Source organism: Lepidothrix coronata, unplaced genomic scaffold (genome assembly GCF_001604755.1).
Source record: "Lepidothrix coronata isolate B3197 unplaced genomic scaffold, Lepidothrix_coronata-1.0 Scaffold290, whole genome shotgun sequence".
Classification (NCBI taxonomy): domain Eukaryota; kingdom Metazoa; phylum Chordata; class Aves; order Passeriformes; family Pipridae; genus Lepidothrix; species Lepidothrix coronata.
The window spans coordinates 333,581-350,915 of NW_016690470.1; the positions used below are offsets into that span (position 1 = coordinate 333,581).

Below are 17,335 nucleotides of genomic sequence, written 5' to 3' on the forward strand. Positions count from 1 at the left end.
ATGCTCAGCCAGGTTTTGGGCATCTTGAGGAGTGTTTCAGGGCTGAGCTGGGAGTCACTGGTGTTGGTCCCTCCAGGTGCTGGCCATGGGGCACAGCCACGAGTGTCTGGGATGGCCCCATCCCCAGGATCACCCAAACAGTGTTGGTGTGTGAGTAATGCCCAGGGACACAGGAAACCACCATCCTGGCAGTGAACTGTCACAGCGAGGCTGTTTCCTCCCTGCATCCACTGCCCCCAGTACAGCCCCATGGCACAGGGACTTGGGGGGCTGCCCCAATCCCCCAGCACTGGGGCAGAGCCAACCCTGCTGTGTAGGGGCCTCCAGACCTTAGTGGCTGCCCCACGGCTCAGGAGGGTCACCCTGTCCTGCTCTCTGCTGGCAGGATCCAGCCCTGCAGACACCGTGGGAGCTGGTGCTCAGGAGGCTCCCACGCCTGCCCTGGCTGCCCACGCGTGTGGGGCTCAGCCTGGGGGTGGGGGGCACCCCAACTGCTTTGGCCCTGCACGTGGGTGCCCCCTCCCCATCCTGTGGGATGTCCCCGGGGCCGGCAGCTGCACCGGACGCATCCCCTGCCCTCTCCTTCCTGTGAGTTATTTCCAGCCACTGCCTGCACAGGGGTGTTCCAGGGCTCAGCACAGGAAGCGAGTGAAGGCCCAGCCAGGGATGGCCTTGGAGGAAATGGGAAAAGAAAAGCCAAACCCCAACGTTTGGTTGGTGGTTGGGTGCCCTCTCTGCTCAGCTGCCTGGCAGAGCCACCCTGCCCACAGCCCTCGTCCCTCCTGGGCATACACACACACTGGGGTAGGGGAACTTCCCCCCAGAACATCCCACTGTGTCCCCAGCCTGAACATGGTCCACGTTCTCTCCCAGGCACTGCGTTTCCCTGTGCCTTTGACTCCAGGCCCTGGATGGAGCCACTGACTGGGCACAGGAGCCCCTGGAGCTGCTGTGGCTGCCGGGCACACGCTGGATCAGGGGCTGGATCCGGCTGAAGCCCCTCTGATGGCTTTTCCCTGCCCTGACAGCTCTCAGTGCTCGTGTCTGCACCTCCCCTCCATTTCGTGGGGAGCTGTTGTGGTTTGGCACAGCCCTGAGTTGGGTTTGGGGGGTACAGCAGCTCAGCCGGGCTCATGCCCCAGGGGTGGCAGTTGGTGGAGCCGCCCCCCCGTGCCCACATCCCTGTGAGCGCAGCTGCTCCCAGGCACACCCCGACACACCCTGGCCCGGCCCGGGTACGGCAGCGGCTGCTGAACCCTGCGGGTTTCCTTCCTGCCCCCAGCACTCGATCCTCGCCGCGACCCAGTTCTGCGGGCTGGCCCTGCCCTCTGCCCGGGCTTTCGCAGTGCCAGTCCTTGCTCCAAGCCAAGGTACGGAGGGATGATGGGGGTCTGCAGCCCCGCAGTGCCGAGCCAGCGGCAGGAAAATCTCCTGCCCGGCCACCACCGCCCCGGCCTCGCTGGCCTTGGCGGGATGCTGCGCGCTCGGGATGTCCCCGCGTCCCCCGCGGGCTCGGGCGCTCCCAGCGCTCCGGAGCTGATGGAGCCGCCGGGGCCGGAGCCGGGCTCTGCCCTCCCGGCGGAGCACGAGGAGCAGCAGCGGAGGCTGTCGCGTCCTGGGACCGCGGGAGGGGACAGTGCCTGGGGACGTGCCACTGCGGCTGGCCGCGACTTTGGACAGCGCAGCGACACCTCGAGCTGGGAAAACCTCCGGGGTGCGAACCCTCCCCGGGGCTGCGGGGGCACCCAGGGACGCTGCGGGGACTCCGGCCATCCGACTCCCCCTTCCCGGGTCCCGGGGCCGCTCTGCGGGGCTCGGTGGGGACCCTCCTCTCTGTGGGACGGCACGGCCGGATCCCCCCCCCGCCCGGACAGGGACCCACTCGGGTAAACAAGTGAGTAACGGGGCGGGTCCGCCCCGGCTCGGACCAGCCGCGGGTGCTGCGGCCGCCGCCCGGGGGTCTTTGGGCACCGTCACGGGGGGGCTGCGCCAGGGGAAGCCGCGGGGGCGATGGGGCCGGGGCGCGACCCCCGCCCGGAGGGAGCCCCGTCCTGAGCGAGGAGGGGGCGGAGAGGGACGGGGCCGGTTCCGGGGGGAGCGGCGAGCCCGGCCCTTCCCCCGCCCCCCCGCGGGGCTGAGCTGAGTGGAGCTGAGCCGAGTCGAGCTGAGCCGAGCCGGGTGGATCCCGCCGACAGCGAGGTAGGGCCCGGGTCTGCGCGGGGAGGGGAGCGCTGGAGAGGGGCGAGGGATGCGGGGGTGGGGAGGCTGAGGAGAACAAAGAGCCCAGAAGTCTGGGATGGACGGACAGAGAGACTGGGATGGATGGACAGAGACCAGGAGGGGTGGACAGACCGCAGGGCTTGGACGGACGGACGAAGGGGCTGTGCGGGGCCCGTGGGGCTGTGCGGGGCTTTCGGCTCTCTCGGGACTCTCCGGACACTCGCGTTCGAGTCATCCGCCCAGTTCACACACAGACCCGAGGATCGGGTGCGTTTCGGGGAAAGGGAAGTGGAGACCCAACGGGGGGAACGGAGACGTGGTGTCCCCCGCTGTCTGTCTGTCCCCGGGGCCGGGGGTCCGCGGCGGGGACGTCCCGGGCTTCCCCTCGGCACCAGGATTTGCTTTGGAGGCTCCCCTGTCGCGACGGGTCCCCCACGGCCGCCCCCGCCCGACCTCATGTCGGGGAAGAGCCGAGAAAGAGTCAGGAAAGGACCGGGAAAGGGCCGGGAAAGGAAAGGGCTATTTCGGGCGGCCGGGGTGGGCAGCCCAGCGGCCTTGACACCCTCGAGCTGCCGCGATGCTGCGGGCGGGGGCAGCCGCGGGGCGGGGGCCCTGGCACCGGCCCCCCCAGGCTGCTGAGCCCCGGCTCCTGCACCCAAGGGCACCCAGGGTGAACCCCCAGCCACCCCTGCCCGGCTCCGGGGCCCTGGAGGGTGGGATGGGGATGGTGCCAGTTGTCTCCAAGCCAGCCCGGAGGTTTGGGACCTCTGCCCCGGGCCACAGCAGGGACAGGCGAGGACAGACACCGTGCCTGGCAGGAACCACCCTGTGTGTCACTGCTTCCCAGGAATGTCCTCTGTCCTGAGTGTCCCGGGGATGTCCCTGCTCCAGGCCAGGCCAGGGCAGCTCCCACAGCAGTCCCTGTGATGACTGTGGGTCCAAGGAGGGACACTGGGGCCCTGCCAGGTCCCCATTCCCGTGGTGTGACCATGGCCTTTCCTGTCCCAGCTGATGACCTGGAGCTGATCTTCTGCCCCCAGAGCCCCAGCCTGGAGGGTGGGTGGCAGTGAGACCGTGTCCATCCCTCGCAACCATGGGGCCACCTGCACCAGGGACTGTGGAGGCAGAAGGGATCCTAAAGGGAAAGTCCTGGTCCTGGAGAGGTCCAAACAGAGAGGAGGGACTGGCCACACAAGGGAAAAATGCAAATGTCCTGCAGCACCTTCTGCAGGGCTGCCCTGAGGCCAAGCACCAAGTCCAGCAGCAGAGCCCAGGCTGAGGGTGCACATGGGAGTCACTGCTGCCTGGTTTGGGGGTCTCTCTGCAGGTGTCTGTGCCCCACTGCTCAGCAAACTCCCCTCCCAGCTCCACACCCTGGCCTGATCCTGCAAGCCCCGTGCCCAGTCCTGCCTGAGGAAGCCTGGGGAAGGAATGGGCTGGGGCAGGAGCAGATAAGGAGCAGCCTCCTGCTCCCCAACAGCCTCTTGCCTTTCCCTCGGATGTGGCCAGGGCAGGAAGCAGTGCCCAGCGGAGGCAGGGCAGCCATGGTGCAGCTGCAGCAGAACATCAACCCTCGGCCTCAGGCGGTGCCAGGAACCCCATTAGTGCCTGCACCAGCCCCCCCTCCCTTGCTCCTGCCAGCATCTCACAGCTCCAGCAGCACATTTCAGGTACAGCTCCTCTCCACTGGGATTTTACCCCAGCACCCCTTGCAAAACCCTTGCTCCCATGGGATCTCTCTGGAAAGGTTTTGCCAGGTCCAGAACCCCAAACCCGAGTGCTGCCCATGATGGGGGGAGAGGGTGAGAGGGGACTCCCCCCGCCCCTGCATGATCCCTTTCCCGGAGATGCCACTGGTTTGCTCTGGCACTGCAGGGGCTCCCTCTCTCCTGGCCCTGCGGCTGTTAAGTGGCCCCTCGTTAATATTTGATTCCCTCTAAGTGCAGTCGGTGCCCGGCTGAGGCAGTTCTGAGCAGGGGGGCCCAGCTGCTCAGCCCCCAAGCCCACTCCAGGGTCCCCCCCGCCCTTGGGGTCCCTGGCCTGGCTGTACTGGGCGGTGGGTGAGGGTCTGAGTTGTGATTGCCACAGGGCAGAAGGGGGATGAAGGACAAGGAGGAGCTGTGGGTGATGGTTGGTTTGGAGCTTCTGGGCCCTGTGGTGCCTTGCCCAGCCATGGTGCCACCACAGGGAGACCCCCCCCGCTGGACACTGTGGGGAAGGGTCAGATCCTACCACAGGGAGCCAGTGGGCAGCCAAGAGCATCCCATGGCTCTGTCTCTGGGGGCTCTCAGGGGCAGCAGGGCAGCATCAACCCACGAGTTCCTGACCCTCAGGGAGCAGAGGGTGTGCTCTGGGGCAGGGGGGACACGCTCGGGGACAACACCCCAAGCGAACCCCAAGAGCGTGAGCAGGCACATGGCAAGGGACAGCAGGAGTGGGACCGCCATGCCAGGCACCCACGTGGCATCACTGTTGGGCAGGGGGGAATTTGTCACCTCCCAGAGGACGTGGGAAAGGCTGGTGACTCCTCAGGGATCTGGAATGTCACACCGAGGCCTGACCGTGATCTGGGGGGCCCTGACACTTCTGGAGCCACCGTGGACAGCCCTCAGGGACCAGCGAGAACAAACAGCAGCAAGTTTTGGCTCTTGGCTCATGGAAAAAGCCAGGCCTATCCTTGCAGTGAATCACTGCTGAGATCTGCCAGCCCCCTGCACCGGGATGGGACAGGGATGGGGACGAGCCCCCGCTGCCACCCTGAGCCCCTTCCCCGCTCCCCAGGGCTGCAGCACCCACGGCACAGCTGGTGATGGGTGCACAGGTGGGGCTGGGTGGGTGCCAGCACCCTCAGCCCCATGTCCCGCCTGGGTGAGGCCCCAGAGGAAGATGTTGCAATGCCTGGCCCCGTCCCAGCCCCCGGGCTGTGGGATCGGCGCGTGCCTCGGGCGTGTGCGGTGGCTCCCAGCCCTGCGGCCACCCTCCAACCGGGGGCTGGGGAGGGGGGGTGGGGAGGGGTGTCCGGCTGTGGGACACGGTGCAGGGATCACCCGGGACATGGGGACACGGAGCAGGGTGGGGTGATGGACCAAACACCTGGTTTGGCACCGATCGGGGCCAGCTCGAGGTTTGACCTGGGAACGGTGGACAGGTGGCAAGTGCCACCCTGCACAAGGGGGAGGCAAGATTGCCAGGATCCCAGAACTGGAGGGCTCTGCAGTGGGGGCTTTGCAGGGGCGGATGGTTGGGATACAGCTGAGCATCCCACTGGGGCCACTGGGCTGAGGGCTGTGCCAGCCCAGGAGCGGGATGGGGCAGGTGGGGTGACAAGAACATCCACAGCCTGGAGAAATGGGTCCCAGGAGGAGAGGAGGGGTCTGCTCCCTGCAAGGGATTGTGTCCCCAGGGTGTCCGGTCCCCACAGTTGCCACGTCTCTGCTCTGTCCCACATCATCCCATTTACAGCCTGGACCAATTAGTAGTGGAAGCCTGTGCAGGGCCAGGAGTTGGACTCAATGATCCTTGTGGGTCTGTTCCAACTCAGGATATTCCATGATTCTGATTCCCAGCTGCCAGATGCTTCCCGGCCCCGGGTCACTGCCCAGTGAGGCAGAGTGGCACTGACCGGGCTGCCCACGGCCGCAGTCCATGTGCTCTCTGTCACAAACCCTCGGCTCCCAGTGCGGGGGGTCCAGGGGAGCAGCGCAGGGATGTCACCCACACTGGCTGTGGCTTGGCCACAGTGCCAGGGTTGCAGCACACAGCTCCAGACATGGATGTCCCAACCTGTGCCTCAGCTTCCCCCACACACTACGGGGATGAGGCTTCTCCCCACTGAGCCAGGAGTACAGTACAGGGACGGGGAGTATCAGGATCATGCCCCAGGGCAGCCACCCTGTGCCTGCATCCTTGAGAGCAGGTTCCTGCACTGTGACAGAGAGCAAACATCCCAGGGGGGTCAGGCTGTGTTCCCCAGGAGTAGGAGTGAGCCAAGCTGCCCGTGTCAGGCCGTGCTGGGATCCGGCCTCGTGGCTGCAGCTCCACGTGGCTCGTGGCCCAGGACGGTTAATCCCGGCAGCTGCAGGGCTGGGCCCTCAGCACCCACCCCGGCTGCACCCAGAGCCAGTGCAAGCCAGGGTCCCAGTGTCCCCCTCCATGGGCTGGGCTTCTGGCAGGGCATCCCCCTCCACAGCCCTGGGGGGCCCCACATCTGCAGGCTCAGGGTGGGTGATGGGGAACAGCCCTAAACCCCCTCACTTCTCCCCGCAGGGCAAGGCGGGCTCGGTGCTGGCAGTGGGGGTCACAGGCCATGGAGCCGAGCCAGGAGGGTGCCTGAAGCTGCCAGAAGGAGCGTGAGGGGGTGGGGGATATGGAGCCCCCCAACAGCAGCGTGGCTGGGCTGGCACACTCGTGTTTCGGGGTGTTCAACGCCAGCGACGGCCGCGCCAACGCGCGGAACAGCATCGCCTCGCCCTGGTTCTCCACGGCCTTCGGCCTCATCGGCCTCTGCTCCAACCTCTTCGCCCTCTGCGTCCTGCTCAGCTCCTCCCGCAAGCTCTCCAGCCACGCCCGCTCCTCCTTCCTCGTCTTCCTCTGCGGGTTGGTGGTCACGGACTTCATGGGGCTGCTGGTGACAGCCTCGGTCATCATCCCCTACCACTTCATCAAGTTCCCCTGGGCCGAGGTGGACCCCGACTGCCACCTCTGCAACTTCCTCGGCTTCTCCATGGTGTTCTTCGGGCAGTGCCCGCTGCTGCTGGGGGCCACCATGGCCGGGGAGCGGTTCCTGGGCATCAACCGCCCCTTCTCCCGCTCCACCAGCATCTCCAAGCGCCGTGCCTGGGCCATGGTGGGGCTGGTGTGGGGCTTCTCCTGCCTGCTGGGGCTGCTGCCGGTGCTGGGGCTGGGCCGGTACACGCTGCAGTTCCCCGGCTCCTGGTGCTTCCTCACCCTCCTGCCCGACACCGGCGACATCATCTTCTGCCTGCTCTTCGCTCTGCTGGGCATCCTGTCGGTGCTGCTCTCCTTCGTCCTCAACACCATCAGTGTGGTCACGCTCTGCCGCGTCTACCACGACCGCGAGTCGGTGCAGCGGCGCCGCGACAGCGAGGTGGAGATGATGGTGCAGCTCGTGGGCATCATGATCATCGCAACCATCTGCTGGATGCCCCTCCTGGTGAGGCCCCCGACCTGATGCCCCCCTGTCACCGCTCCTCCATGTCCCCCCTGGGTCTCTTGGTGTCCCCCCTGCTCCTCCTTGTGGGGCCTCAGCCTTGGTGTGTCCCCCCCTTCACCCTCCTCCATGTCCCTCCTGGGTCTTGGGGTGTCCCCCTGCTCTTCCCAGTGAGGTCCAAGGTCTCAGGGTGTCCCCATCACGTTCCTGCTGGTGAGGCCCTAGGTCTGGGGGTGTCCCCTTGGTGAGGCCCCCTCGGGTCTCAATGTCCCCCTGTGCCACCTCTCTGCACTCCAGGTTGGCCCTTGGGTTATGGGCTCTGAGGCTCAGCATTGCCTGCGGGCAGAGCAGGTGCTCCCCGGTGCCCAAACCAGCCTGGGACCTCCCTCCAAGGGGCTCAGTGCCTGGACCCTCATCACTTCCCCCACCCCCACGCAGCTCACAGACCCCCCAGTGACGCTCTGCCCCTTTCCCTCCCCCAGATCTTCATCGTGCAGACGGCGCTGCAGCGCCTGCCCGGCGGGCGGGCACAGGAGCTGCCCACGGACACGCAGGAGATGCTGCTGATCTACATCCGCATGGTCACCTGGAACCAGATCCTGGACCCCTGGGTGTACATCCTGTTCCGGCGGGCGGTGCTGCACCGCGTGTACCCCCGGCTGCGCCCCCGGCCCTCCATCGTGTCCCTCACCCCCTCCCTGCGCCGCAAGCTCACCGCCGGCTCCGTCCTGCAGTAGCGCCCCCGGGATGGGGGGACACGGCCGGGCCCCCATCCCGTCCCCTCGTGCATCCCCATCACCTGCATCCAGGGGCTCTCCCTGCCCCCCCCGAGCCCTGGCAGGGGGCACAGGCCGCTCCCCCCTCCCCGTCCCCAATAAAGCACAGCTCGTGCAGCTCTCGGTGCTCGCTGGGGGTGAACACCCGGGGGGGACCCTGAGGGGGGACCCTGGGGGGGCCCCAGCCCTGCTGACAACCACAGCAACAGCCCTTCTCCTCCAGCCTCTGCTTTAATGACCCACAGCCACTGCCCACCACGCTTTGGGGGTTCTCGGGGAGGTGGGTGGGCTGGTGCCCTGCTGCCCCCCAACCCAGGGGACAGACCTGGGTGCACTCCGGAGGGTGCAGGGCACAGGATGGGGACCCCCACCAGCACTGCCAGCCCCAGGTGGGGTGGGGACGAGGTGGGGACCTGAGGAGGGGGCGGGAGCGAGGGGCACTGCCCCCCCTCCAGCTACTCCTGCCCCCCCTTGGGGTGACAAACGGCCGCCCACACCTCGGCCACGAACTCCGGGGGGAAGGCAAACTCGCCCAGCACCGAGTCCAGCCCGCGGGCGAGTTGGGCCGCGCCGGGGCTGCCCTTGGCCGCCTCCACCATCGTCGAGGCTGGGGGAGAGAAGGGACAGGTCAGGGGCTGGAGCTGGGGCAGGGGCCGGGGAAGGGGCAGGGAAAGGACCTAGGAACTAGGAAAGGACCCAGGAACTAGGAAAGGACCCTTGCAGGAGCTGGGGAAGGGGCAGGGGCTGGGTTGTGGGGCGGGTCAAGGGCAGGTCCGGGTCAGGGTCCAGGCCCCCCCAGCTCACCCAGCTCGCTGTCGCGGATGCCCATGTAACTCTCCAGCAGATCATCCACCCTGCGAGCAGCTTCTTCCTCGGAGGGGCTGGGCTGGGGAACACGGGGGTTGAGTGCTGGGGACCCCCTGCTCCCACCGAGCCGTGCCGGGGGGGCACTGCGGGCGTGGGCAGCAGAGGGGGCACCCAGGGGTGCGGGGATGCTCGTCCCCACCTCAGCACAGGGTGAGCAGATGTGGGTCGGGGGGGGCTCAGGGCGGGTCTTACCCCCTCCTCCAGCACGGCCGGGCCCTGTGTCCGCAGCCGCAGCGTTTCCTTCCCCGTGGCCACTCTGCCTTCGCCCGGGGATTTGCTGCTCCGCGTCCGCTGCCCGATCATGTCTGTGCCCCAGCATGGGGGGAGAGGTGGGGTGAGGGCCAAGGCAGGGCATGGCACCCCCAGCCCATCTCTGCCGACCGCCCAGCCCTACCCCAGCCCCCCGGGGGGGCACTGCAGGGTGAGCTATGTGTGGGACAGGGGCGGTGTGTGGGGGACACCCAGGGGTACAGACTGGGGATGCTCGTGGTTACGGGGTGTTCATGGATGCCCGGGACAGGGCACACAGAGGAATGGGAGTGCCCACAGGGAGTATGAGCAGGTGTGGGGACGCCTACATAGGTGCAATGTAGGGGTGCCCCGGGGTACACAAAGAGTAGGGGTGTAGGTTAGGGGTGTACATGGAACAGGGGTGGATCCTGCGAGGCACTTGGCCCCTGGGGAGGGGGCTGCAGGGCCACAGGGGCTGGGGACAATTCCAAGGTTTCCCTAGTCCCCAGCACAAGAGCAGGGGGAGCCCCCAACTGACCGAAGGCCTTTTTGGGCTGGACCAGGCGGAGGGTGAAGGGCTGGGCCCGCGGCAGCTCCCGCAGCATCCGGGCGACTTCGTAGTGCCGGCAGCCCACAATGGTGTGGTCGTTGATGGCCTCGATGCTGTCCCCCACGCACACCGTCTGCAGCCGGTTGATGATGCTCCCCTCCTTGATCCTCTGAGGGTGGGGGGACAGGGACACACAGCAACAAGGTGGCACAGTGGGACAGTCAGACACAGCCCCCGTCCCTCCCACCACACAAACACCTCTGTGATCCCATGGCCTTTAGTAGCTGGGTCAGGCAGGGAGGGTCCCCCCAAATTTCCCCACGGCGGGGGAGACCCCCAGGACCAGGGTGGACCCAGGGGGGAGTCAGGGAGGAGCCTGGTCACAGGGAGGGGGTGCAGCATGGATGTCACCCACAGGGCCACAGCCCCCAGGGCTGCCCTGGGCCCAGCACAGCCCCCCGGGGGTTCACCTTGATGAAGGCATAGCCAGCCCCGTTGTCTGTGATGGTGAGGCCGAGCGCGTCCTCTGTCTTGGTCACCTCCACCTCCTTGGTCTCGCCCCGGACGTGGGCAAAGATGAAATCCTCGAGGCCGATCTGCCCCCCCAGCAGCTTCTGCATGTCCACTTTGTGCGTGTTGAGCGTGCAGAAGAGGATCTGCCCCGGGGAACCCCGTCAGCAGGGGCTGATGATACCCCACCAGGGCAGGGGGTGTTGGTGTTGGGGCCCAGGGCAGGAATCAGCCATGGCAGGGTCCAGTCAGGTCTGGGCACTGCTAGACCAGCAGGGTCCAGAGACCCCCAGCCTGCCCGAGGACCCCACACTGCCCCATCCCCACACACCTTCCCATGGTGCCAGGCAGCTGGAATCAGCCAGGGAACAGGCAGCCCCGACTCCCTGCCCACTTGCAGGGGGGAAACTGAGGCAAGACCCCCCCAATCCCTCCCCAGAGGAGCCAATAGAGACCAGAGACTAAAGCATTCTTTTCCAGGACATTCTGGGGACTGCATTTACAAGCAGCTGGGGACTCGTGGGAGCACAGGCCACAGCCAGTGCTTCAGGGCTGGTGTCCCCCCTCGGGCACAAAGCCCCCTCCCCGGGTGCCACAGCCCCTCACCTCGGTGGGCGAGATGTCGAAGACCTCGGCGATTTTGGCGTAGAGCTCCTTGACGTTGGTGAAGCCCTCGATGCGCCCCGTGGGGCTGCCGTGGGCCAGCTGCGTGTGGAACACCAGCCTGGGCCGGGCCCGGGGGGCCCGGGGGGCCGCGGGGGCCTCGGCGGGGGGAGGCTCGGGGGTCCCCGGCTCCTGCCCCACGCCGTTCTCCATGGGGCCCCCCTCGGGGGGCTGCCGGCCGTGCCTGCCCACCCGCTGCATCCCGGCGGCAGCGCTGAATTATGGATGGGGCTGGCTCCCCGCCGGCCGTAAGGTGATCCCCGAGCCCGGGAACCTGAGCTGGGGGGGCAGGTCACCCGTGGGGATCGGGTGAGCTCTGCCACGTAAGAAGGGCCCTGGACAGGCTGGAGGTGGGAGAGCAGAGCCGCTGCCATCACACCCTCCCTGGCTGGGCACTGACCTACCGCAGCACCTCCGGGAATAGCTCCAGGATCAGCTCCAGAGTCCCCTCTGAGCACGAACACACAAGAGACCAGAGTGGTTTTCTCCCACGTTTATTTGCTTCCATCTCCAGCCCAAGCCCAGCAGCACCAGGAGATGGCAAACCAGAGATGCAGCTACAGAGCACAGGCCTGGCAGGCGAGAGGGGGGGGAAGCACCCCAGCCCCCCGTTAGAGCCAGGGCCAGGCCCATATAGTGCTAAGTAAGAAAATAAGACACTCTCTAATTACACAGTCTGAGATTAGTGACAGGCAGCCCCGGGGACACCGACCCCGGCACAGCACAGCCAGATGTGGCTGCCAGCACAGTGGTCCCACAAGAGCAGGGGGGCTCAGGCAGGGGGTGGGGGGCAGGAGCAGGAGCTGAAAGCCAATGCAGCACACCCAGGGTCCCCACTGCAGGAAGGGGTCAGTCCCAGCTCCCCTGGCACAGGGGTCCCCACCATGGGAGAGAGTCGGTCCCAGCTCCCCCGGGCTCCCTGCCATGAGAAGGGGTAAGTCCCAGCTCCCCCCAGCCCAGGGGTCCCCACTGCAGGAAGGGGTCTGTCACAGCTCCCCTCCAGCAGGAGGCATTTATTGCCTTCAGGAGCTCCCTGCCCAGTCCCAAAGGTGGGGGGAAAGAGGGGCCAGGCAAGGTGACAGGGACAGTGGCTGAAGGCACCCATGGGGATGATTAAATAAAGGCAGAGGCAGGGGGAAGGAGCTGCCCCCAGCCCCACTGCGGGATGGGACCAAGGGGTTCCCGGGCTGGTCTGGGGCTGGGAGGCAGTGCCAAGCTCCAGGGACTCCCGGTCAGTTCACTGCCTCCCCAGGGACTCCTGGTCATCCCCTGCTGCCCCCCCAGCACCACAGCCCCAGGTCACCCTGGAAGAGTCGGGTTCACTCCAGGCCAGAACCCGCCAGCACCTCCCCATCAGGCTTTGGGGAGCCCCTGGTTGAGCGAGGCGGAGCTGGGGGGCTCCTGGGAGAGTGGGGGGTGCTCACACCACCAGTGACCCCTCACCCAGCAGCACACTGGATGGGCTCTCAGCTCTGTCACCACCCCAAAGCTCGAGGTGTCTGGAGCCGGTGCAGCCGCAGGGTCGGGCACTCTGGGCTGGGGGGTCGCGGCTCACGCTGAAGGTGCGAGGGGGGGGGGAAGCAGCCGGACCCCCGGCAGAGACTGTCCCTTGCGTGAGCTCCAAGGGACAGGGACAGGGTCCAGCCAGCCCCAGGCTCCAGAGGGACTGGTCCTCTCACAAGTGTTCACTGAGGAGGGAGGAAAGCACAGCTGAGTCACAGAATCCCAGAATGGTTTGGGTTGGAAGGGACATTAAAGCCCATCCAGTTCCACCCCCTGCCATGGGCAGGGACACCTTCCACTAGCCCAGGGTGCTCCAAGCCCCGTCCAGCCTGGCCTTGGACACTTCCAGGGATGGGGCAGCCACAGCTGCTCTGGAAAACCTGTGCCAGGGCCTCCCCACCCTCACAGCCAAGAATTTCTTCCCAATCTCCCATCTCACTCTGCCCTCTGGCACTGGGAAGCCATTCCCCCCCATCCTGTCCCTCCATCCCTTGTCCCAAGTCCCTCTCCAGCTCTCCTGGAGCCCCTTTAGGCCCTGCAAGGGTCTCTCAGGTCTCCCTGGAGCCTTCTCTTCTCCAGGTGAACCCCCCCAGCTCTCCCAGCCTGGCTCCAGAGCAGAGGGGCTCCAGCCCTTGGAGCATCCCCGTGGCCTCCTCTGGACTCACTCCAGCAGCTCCATGTCTTTGAATGTGGGGATAACCTCTGAACTCAGGGATGAGGCTTCCCTCTCCCACAGCTCCCCCGAGCAGCTCTGAGCCCATTCCTGTCCACTCCCTCCTTGCTCAGCTCCCATCACCCCCCTGCCCTGTGTTCCCAGCCCTGTGCTCACCTGGCGATCCGGGACAGGATCTCCTTGACACGCAGCACCAGCGGCTCGTGCTGCAGGGGGTTGCTCTCGATGGCACTGTGCAGTTTGGCCATGTAGAAGTCCAGGGTGCTCAGCGTGGGGGTCTCCCCGGTGCCTGGGAGGTGACAGCCTGGTGAGCAGGTCCCCACCCAGCCCTGACCATGCACTGGTGACTGGGGAAGGGACCTCAGCAGCCAGTGCCATCTCCTGCTGCGGGACAGAGCCTGCACTGACACAAATCCTGGAGCACGTGGATTTGGGCCAATTTGGGGCACAGCTGTGAGTGTGGCTCCAGAGGAGGATGGCTCCCAGCCTGCCCTGCCCCAGGACAGGGGAGCCAGCTGGTTGTCACATCCCTGGGCTCCCCAGGGAGTCCTCTGAGCACTGCAGGATCCCAGCCCAGCATCAGATGGGCACTTGCCACCACCCCACTGCCCCACAGTGCCCCTTCGCCTGGGATGGGGAATCCCACAGTGCCACTCGGCCCGAGCAGGGGTCTCCACAGCTGAGGAGGCCCTATGGTGCCCCTCTGCCCAGGCAGGGGTTCCAGCAGCCAGGGCAGGTCCCACATTGCCCCACTGCACCGGCACTGAGCCCTGGCACCGGGGAGCCCCGTGGCTGCCCCCAACTCACCGGGGATGGGCAGGGAGGAGAAGCTGGCGGTCAGGGCCTGCCGCACCGACTGGAGCTGCTGCTGCAGGGCCAGGGTCTGCCGCTCCTCCTGCGCCAGCTCCTGCTCCAGCTTCTCCTTGGCACAGTTCATGCTCTCCGTGTGCTTCTGCAGGATGGCATTCTGCTCCTCGAACTCCGTGTTCATCTTCCGCAGGCGCCGCAGCTCAGCCTCCCGGGCTGCCGGGACAGCGCCGCGTCAGTGGGATGGACCCCAACCCCACCTCAGCCCAATCCCTTCCCCAAGCCACAGCTCTTCCAAGAGGCTCAGTGCCACCAATGCCCAGGCTCCAGGCTGGTCCCTCCATCCAGCCTTTCCAGGAACCTTCCACAGCCCGGATCTGGCAGCCCCTCACCTTTGTTTTGGTCCAAGAACTCCTCAGTGAAGATGGGCACATCGAAAGTGGAGAAGGTGTCGCTGCACTCGCCAGCCTGAAGGATGGGAGGGAGGGCTCAGGCAGGGCTGAGGCCCCCAGAGGGGACCCCAACCCCTTGGGGCTGGGCAAATGGGGGGCACCAGGATGGGAGTGAGGGATGGCCCTGCCCAGGCAGGTGGGGAGGGAGGATGGCTACACTGCCTCCTGCCACTCCAGGAACCTGGGATTCACATCCCTGAGCCTCCCTCTGCCCACCCACCCATGCAGCCAGCCCAGCCCCCTGGACTGAGCCCAGCAGTGCCTTAGTTCCCCCACACAGGCAGACAAACTGGGGCCTTACCTTGTGCCCGTTGAGCAGGGTGTTCACAGCCGCAGAACCTGCGTCCTCTGCAAGGTAAGAAGGAAGGGAGTCACCCCGGCAGCCAGACCCCATCCCCTAAGGCTCTGGCAGTGCCTGGCCAGATCCCAGCAGCCCCTGCTCTCACAACCCACCTTTTTTGATCTTTTTCTCCTGGATCTTCTCCGTGCACATCTTGTAGGCCTCTGACTGCTGGTATTCCCGCAGCTCCTTCATGTACTGCTGCTTCTCCCGCTCCGCCTCGTCCAGGTACCGCTGCGGTCACAGAGGGGCCTCAGCCCGGCCCAGCCCCAGGCTCCCAACCCTCCCAGCCCAGCACTGGGACCAGCTCCAGCCCTGCAGGGAGCCAAGGGGTTTGGGCTGCAGCCTGGGGGTCTCTCCCAGGGGGCCGTACCTGCTTCTCCGAGAGCTGCAGTTTGCTCCACTCCGCTCCCAGCATCTTGGTGATCTCCGGGAAGGGCAGGTCGGGGTGCTGGGTGCGGATCTGCTCGCGCCGCTCGTTCAGGAAGCGCACGTACCCCGTCACGGGGGCTTTGGGGCCGTTGGGGAGGATCTTCTTCCTCTTCTTGCCCTTGGGCCAGCCCCTCTTCTTCACTGGCTGGCACCCGGGGGGAAGGGACAGAGGGGTCAGAGCACACGGTGCCACCGGGACACGGGAGCAGGGCCCAGACCTGCCCGGGCCCCCTGGCCCTCCAGGGAAGGTCTGGGAGATTCCTCAGCCCATTGGCCAGTGGAGGGACAGGGACAGCCCCACACCTCGAACCCTGTGGGCAGGGACATGGGCACCAGGGCTCACCTCCTCCTCGCCGTGTGGCTTCTCACCACCCATCCGTGCCGACTCTCCCTTCTCCTGCTTGATGGCCACCAGAAAGTTCCCATGCTGAGCCTTGCCCGTGGCATGTCTGCAGCCAGAGAGCACCGTCAGGGAGGGCTGGGACACCGCCGGGGCCAACGGCGACACATCCCCTGGCAGCACAGCCTCGTGCCCACCAGATCCTCCCAAATTCCCTCACAGCCCCAAACCTGGCACTGGGCCTGGAGCCCCTGTTCCCATGAGGGAAGGCCATGGTGGAGTGATGGGGCCGGAGCAGAGCCCAGCACTGGCCAAGAAAGGCAGCCCTGGGCACACTAAAGCTGCCCTGAGGTCCAGTGGCAGCCCTGGGACCTGTCAGGGACATTTGGATAGGGCTAGTGCTACTCTTGGGGGCAGGTAACAGCAATGCCATCATGTCAGTGGCAGCCCCTGCCTGTCACCTGGGCCCAGGACACACCTCGGTGGGGAGTCCCAAGGGGCAGAAACCTGATGATCCTCCTCTGCAAGGGAGAAGGAGCTGCAGGGTTTCGGATCCTGGCTCCAGGAGCACCACCTGGAAGCATCACCCACACCCAAGGAGCCCTAGAGGCAGAGGGTGAGGGCAGGGCGTTGGCCTGACCCGCTCTGGCCACAACCGCCCCGGCAGGTTCCTGCTGCCTGGGACACACCCCAACACCCCGAGCAGCTCCAGCCCTGCTCTCCAGATCACTGCTGTGGCTTTAGGGATCTGCACCTGCCTTGGGCAGAGCCTCCCTGTCCCGCCACAGCATCACCCTGGGGCCACCAGCCCCTCCTCCGGCCGGCTCCGTCCCACAGCCCCTGTCCACTCACACCCCAAGGCAGCTCCTGCTCTGCTGGAAATGTCCCCACCATGTTGGAGGAGCCACAAAGTGTCATCAATCAGTGCCTGCTTGGGTTCCATCCAGGTCCCCAGACCTGGGAACCAGCCCAGGGCCAAGCACAAGCCCCAGCAAGGACAGAAGACACAGCGTACCAAACACAAGTGTACCAAAAGACACAGCAATCCTGACCCACTCAGGATCCACCCTGGAATTCCCCTTGTGTTTGCCATATCATGTACCTGGAGCAAACCCAAACTTCCCAGAGATCCCAACCCACTGCTACCCACTTATCACCTGTCCAAGCCACCCTTGCAGTTAATTTAGGGGGGCCCCTTCCATGAGTCCCCAGGACACTGCCCATCACTGCACCAGTCCTCGTGGATACAGTGGGTGCCCAGCACAAGTTCCTCCCACTGGGATCAGAGCTCAGCCAGTGCCTTGCAGCCCACAAAACCCCACAGGAAGGTGTGAGACCACCTCTTCTCCCACCTTCTGGGGGAAAAGAGCCCCCCAAGGCTGTGCAGGGACCTGCCAGCCTTGGGCTTTATGAGGTCCACCAGCAATATTCCCAGTGATGCCCACAGCATCATCCAGCCCAGCCAGGAACACACCAACACCCTCCAGGGCCAGACAGATCCTTGCCCCCCCTTCCTGTGATCTGGATTCCTCTCATGCCTAAGGATGTTTTAAAAAGTAAAGTTATTTCAGGCAAGATTTTTCCTCTGGAATCCACCTCCGAGGCGCTTCCCCATCTGTGCCAGGAGGGCCAAGGCCAGCTCAGGACAGCCCAAATCCCAGGGGAATTCAGCCCACACTGGTCCTGATCTCCCGAGATGCTTAGAGTCACAGAATCCCAGAATATCCTGAGCTGGGAGGGACCCACAGGGATCATCCAGTCCAACCCCTGGCCCTGCACAGACACCCCAACAAACCCACCC

General features: G+C 65.9%; 3 protein-coding genes across 4 annotated transcripts in view; 1 reads left to right on the forward strand and 2 right to left on the reverse strand.

Annotated features, from left to right (window-relative positions):
* Window positions 1–1,651: 1,651 nt before the first annotated feature.
* TBXA2R (thromboxane A2 receptor) lies at window positions 1,652–8,213 on the forward strand. Of its 2 annotated transcripts, none has more exons than XM_017836996.1 (3): window positions 1,652–1,894; window positions 6,487–7,393; window positions 7,873–8,213. In XM_017836996.1, exons 2-3 carry the CDS (start codon window positions 6,587–6,589, stop codon window positions 8,125–8,127), a joined length of 1,062 nt encoding a protein of 353 aa, XP_017692485.1. In that variant the 5' UTR covers window positions 1,652–1,894; window positions 6,487–6,586; the 3' UTR covers window positions 8,128–8,213. The 2 variants fall into 2 exon arrangements, with proteins under 2 accessions (XP_017692485.1, XP_017692484.1); XM_017836995.1 differs by lacking the exon at window positions 1,652–1,894 and adding an exon at window positions 2,149–2,199.
* A 408-nt stretch (window positions 8,214–8,621) lies between these two features.
* On the reverse strand, window positions 8,622–11,188 carry GIPC3 (GIPC PDZ domain containing family member 3). The gene is made up of 6 exons (XM_017837077.1): window positions 10,931–11,188; window positions 10,285–10,470; window positions 9,803–9,983; window positions 9,226–9,338; window positions 8,971–9,052; window positions 8,622–8,773 (listed from the first exon to the last, which is right to left on the reverse strand). The coding sequence occupies exons 1-6, from the start codon at window positions 11,186–11,188 to the stop codon at window positions 8,622–8,624; spliced, it is 972 nt and encodes a 323-aa protein (XP_017692566.1).
* A 277-nt stretch (window positions 11,189–11,465) lies between these two features.
* Window positions 11,466–17,335, reverse strand: part of HMG20B (high mobility group 20B) — a 7,879-nt gene continuing 2,009 nt past the window's right edge. Inside the window, exons 2-9 of the mRNA XM_017836979.1 lie at window positions 15,538–15,749; window positions 15,136–15,339; window positions 14,876–14,996; window positions 14,724–14,770; window positions 14,363–14,438; window positions 13,971–14,186; window positions 13,320–13,452; window positions 11,466–12,675 (exon numbers count right to left, since the gene is read on the reverse strand). Of these exons, the coding sequence (XP_017692468.1) occupies window positions 12,663–12,675; window positions 13,320–13,452; window positions 13,971–14,186; window positions 14,363–14,438; window positions 14,724–14,770; window positions 14,876–14,996; window positions 15,136–15,339; window positions 15,538–15,749 (1,022 nt within the window). The 3' untranslated portion in view covers window positions 11,466–12,662. The remainder of the gene's footprint in view (window positions 12,676–13,319; window positions 13,453–13,970; window positions 14,187–14,362; window positions 14,439–14,723; window positions 14,771–14,875; window positions 14,997–15,135; window positions 15,340–15,537; window positions 15,750–17,335) is intronic.

Coding starts and splice junctions, on each gene's coding strand:
- TBXA2R (XM_017836996.1), top strand. CDS start 6,587: ATGGAGCCCCCCAACAGCAGCGTGGCTGGGCTGGCACACTCGTGTTTC. Junction 7,394..7,872: donor TCTGCTGGATGCCCCTCCTG/GTGAGGCCCCCG, acceptor TCCCTCCCCCAG/ATCTTCATCGTGCAGACGGC.
- GIPC3 (XM_017837077.1), bottom strand. CDS start 11,188: ATGCAGCGGGTGGGCAGGCACGGCCGGCAGCCCCCCGAGGGGGGCCCC. Junction 10,471..10,930: donor TCGACATCTCGCCCACCGAG/GTGAGGGGCTGT, acceptor TCCCCGGGGCAG/ATCCTCTTCTGCACGCTCAA. Junction 9,053..9,225: donor CGGCCGTGCTGGAGGAGGGG/GTAAGACCCGCC, acceptor CGTGTTCCCCAG/CCCAGCCCCTCCGAGGAAGA.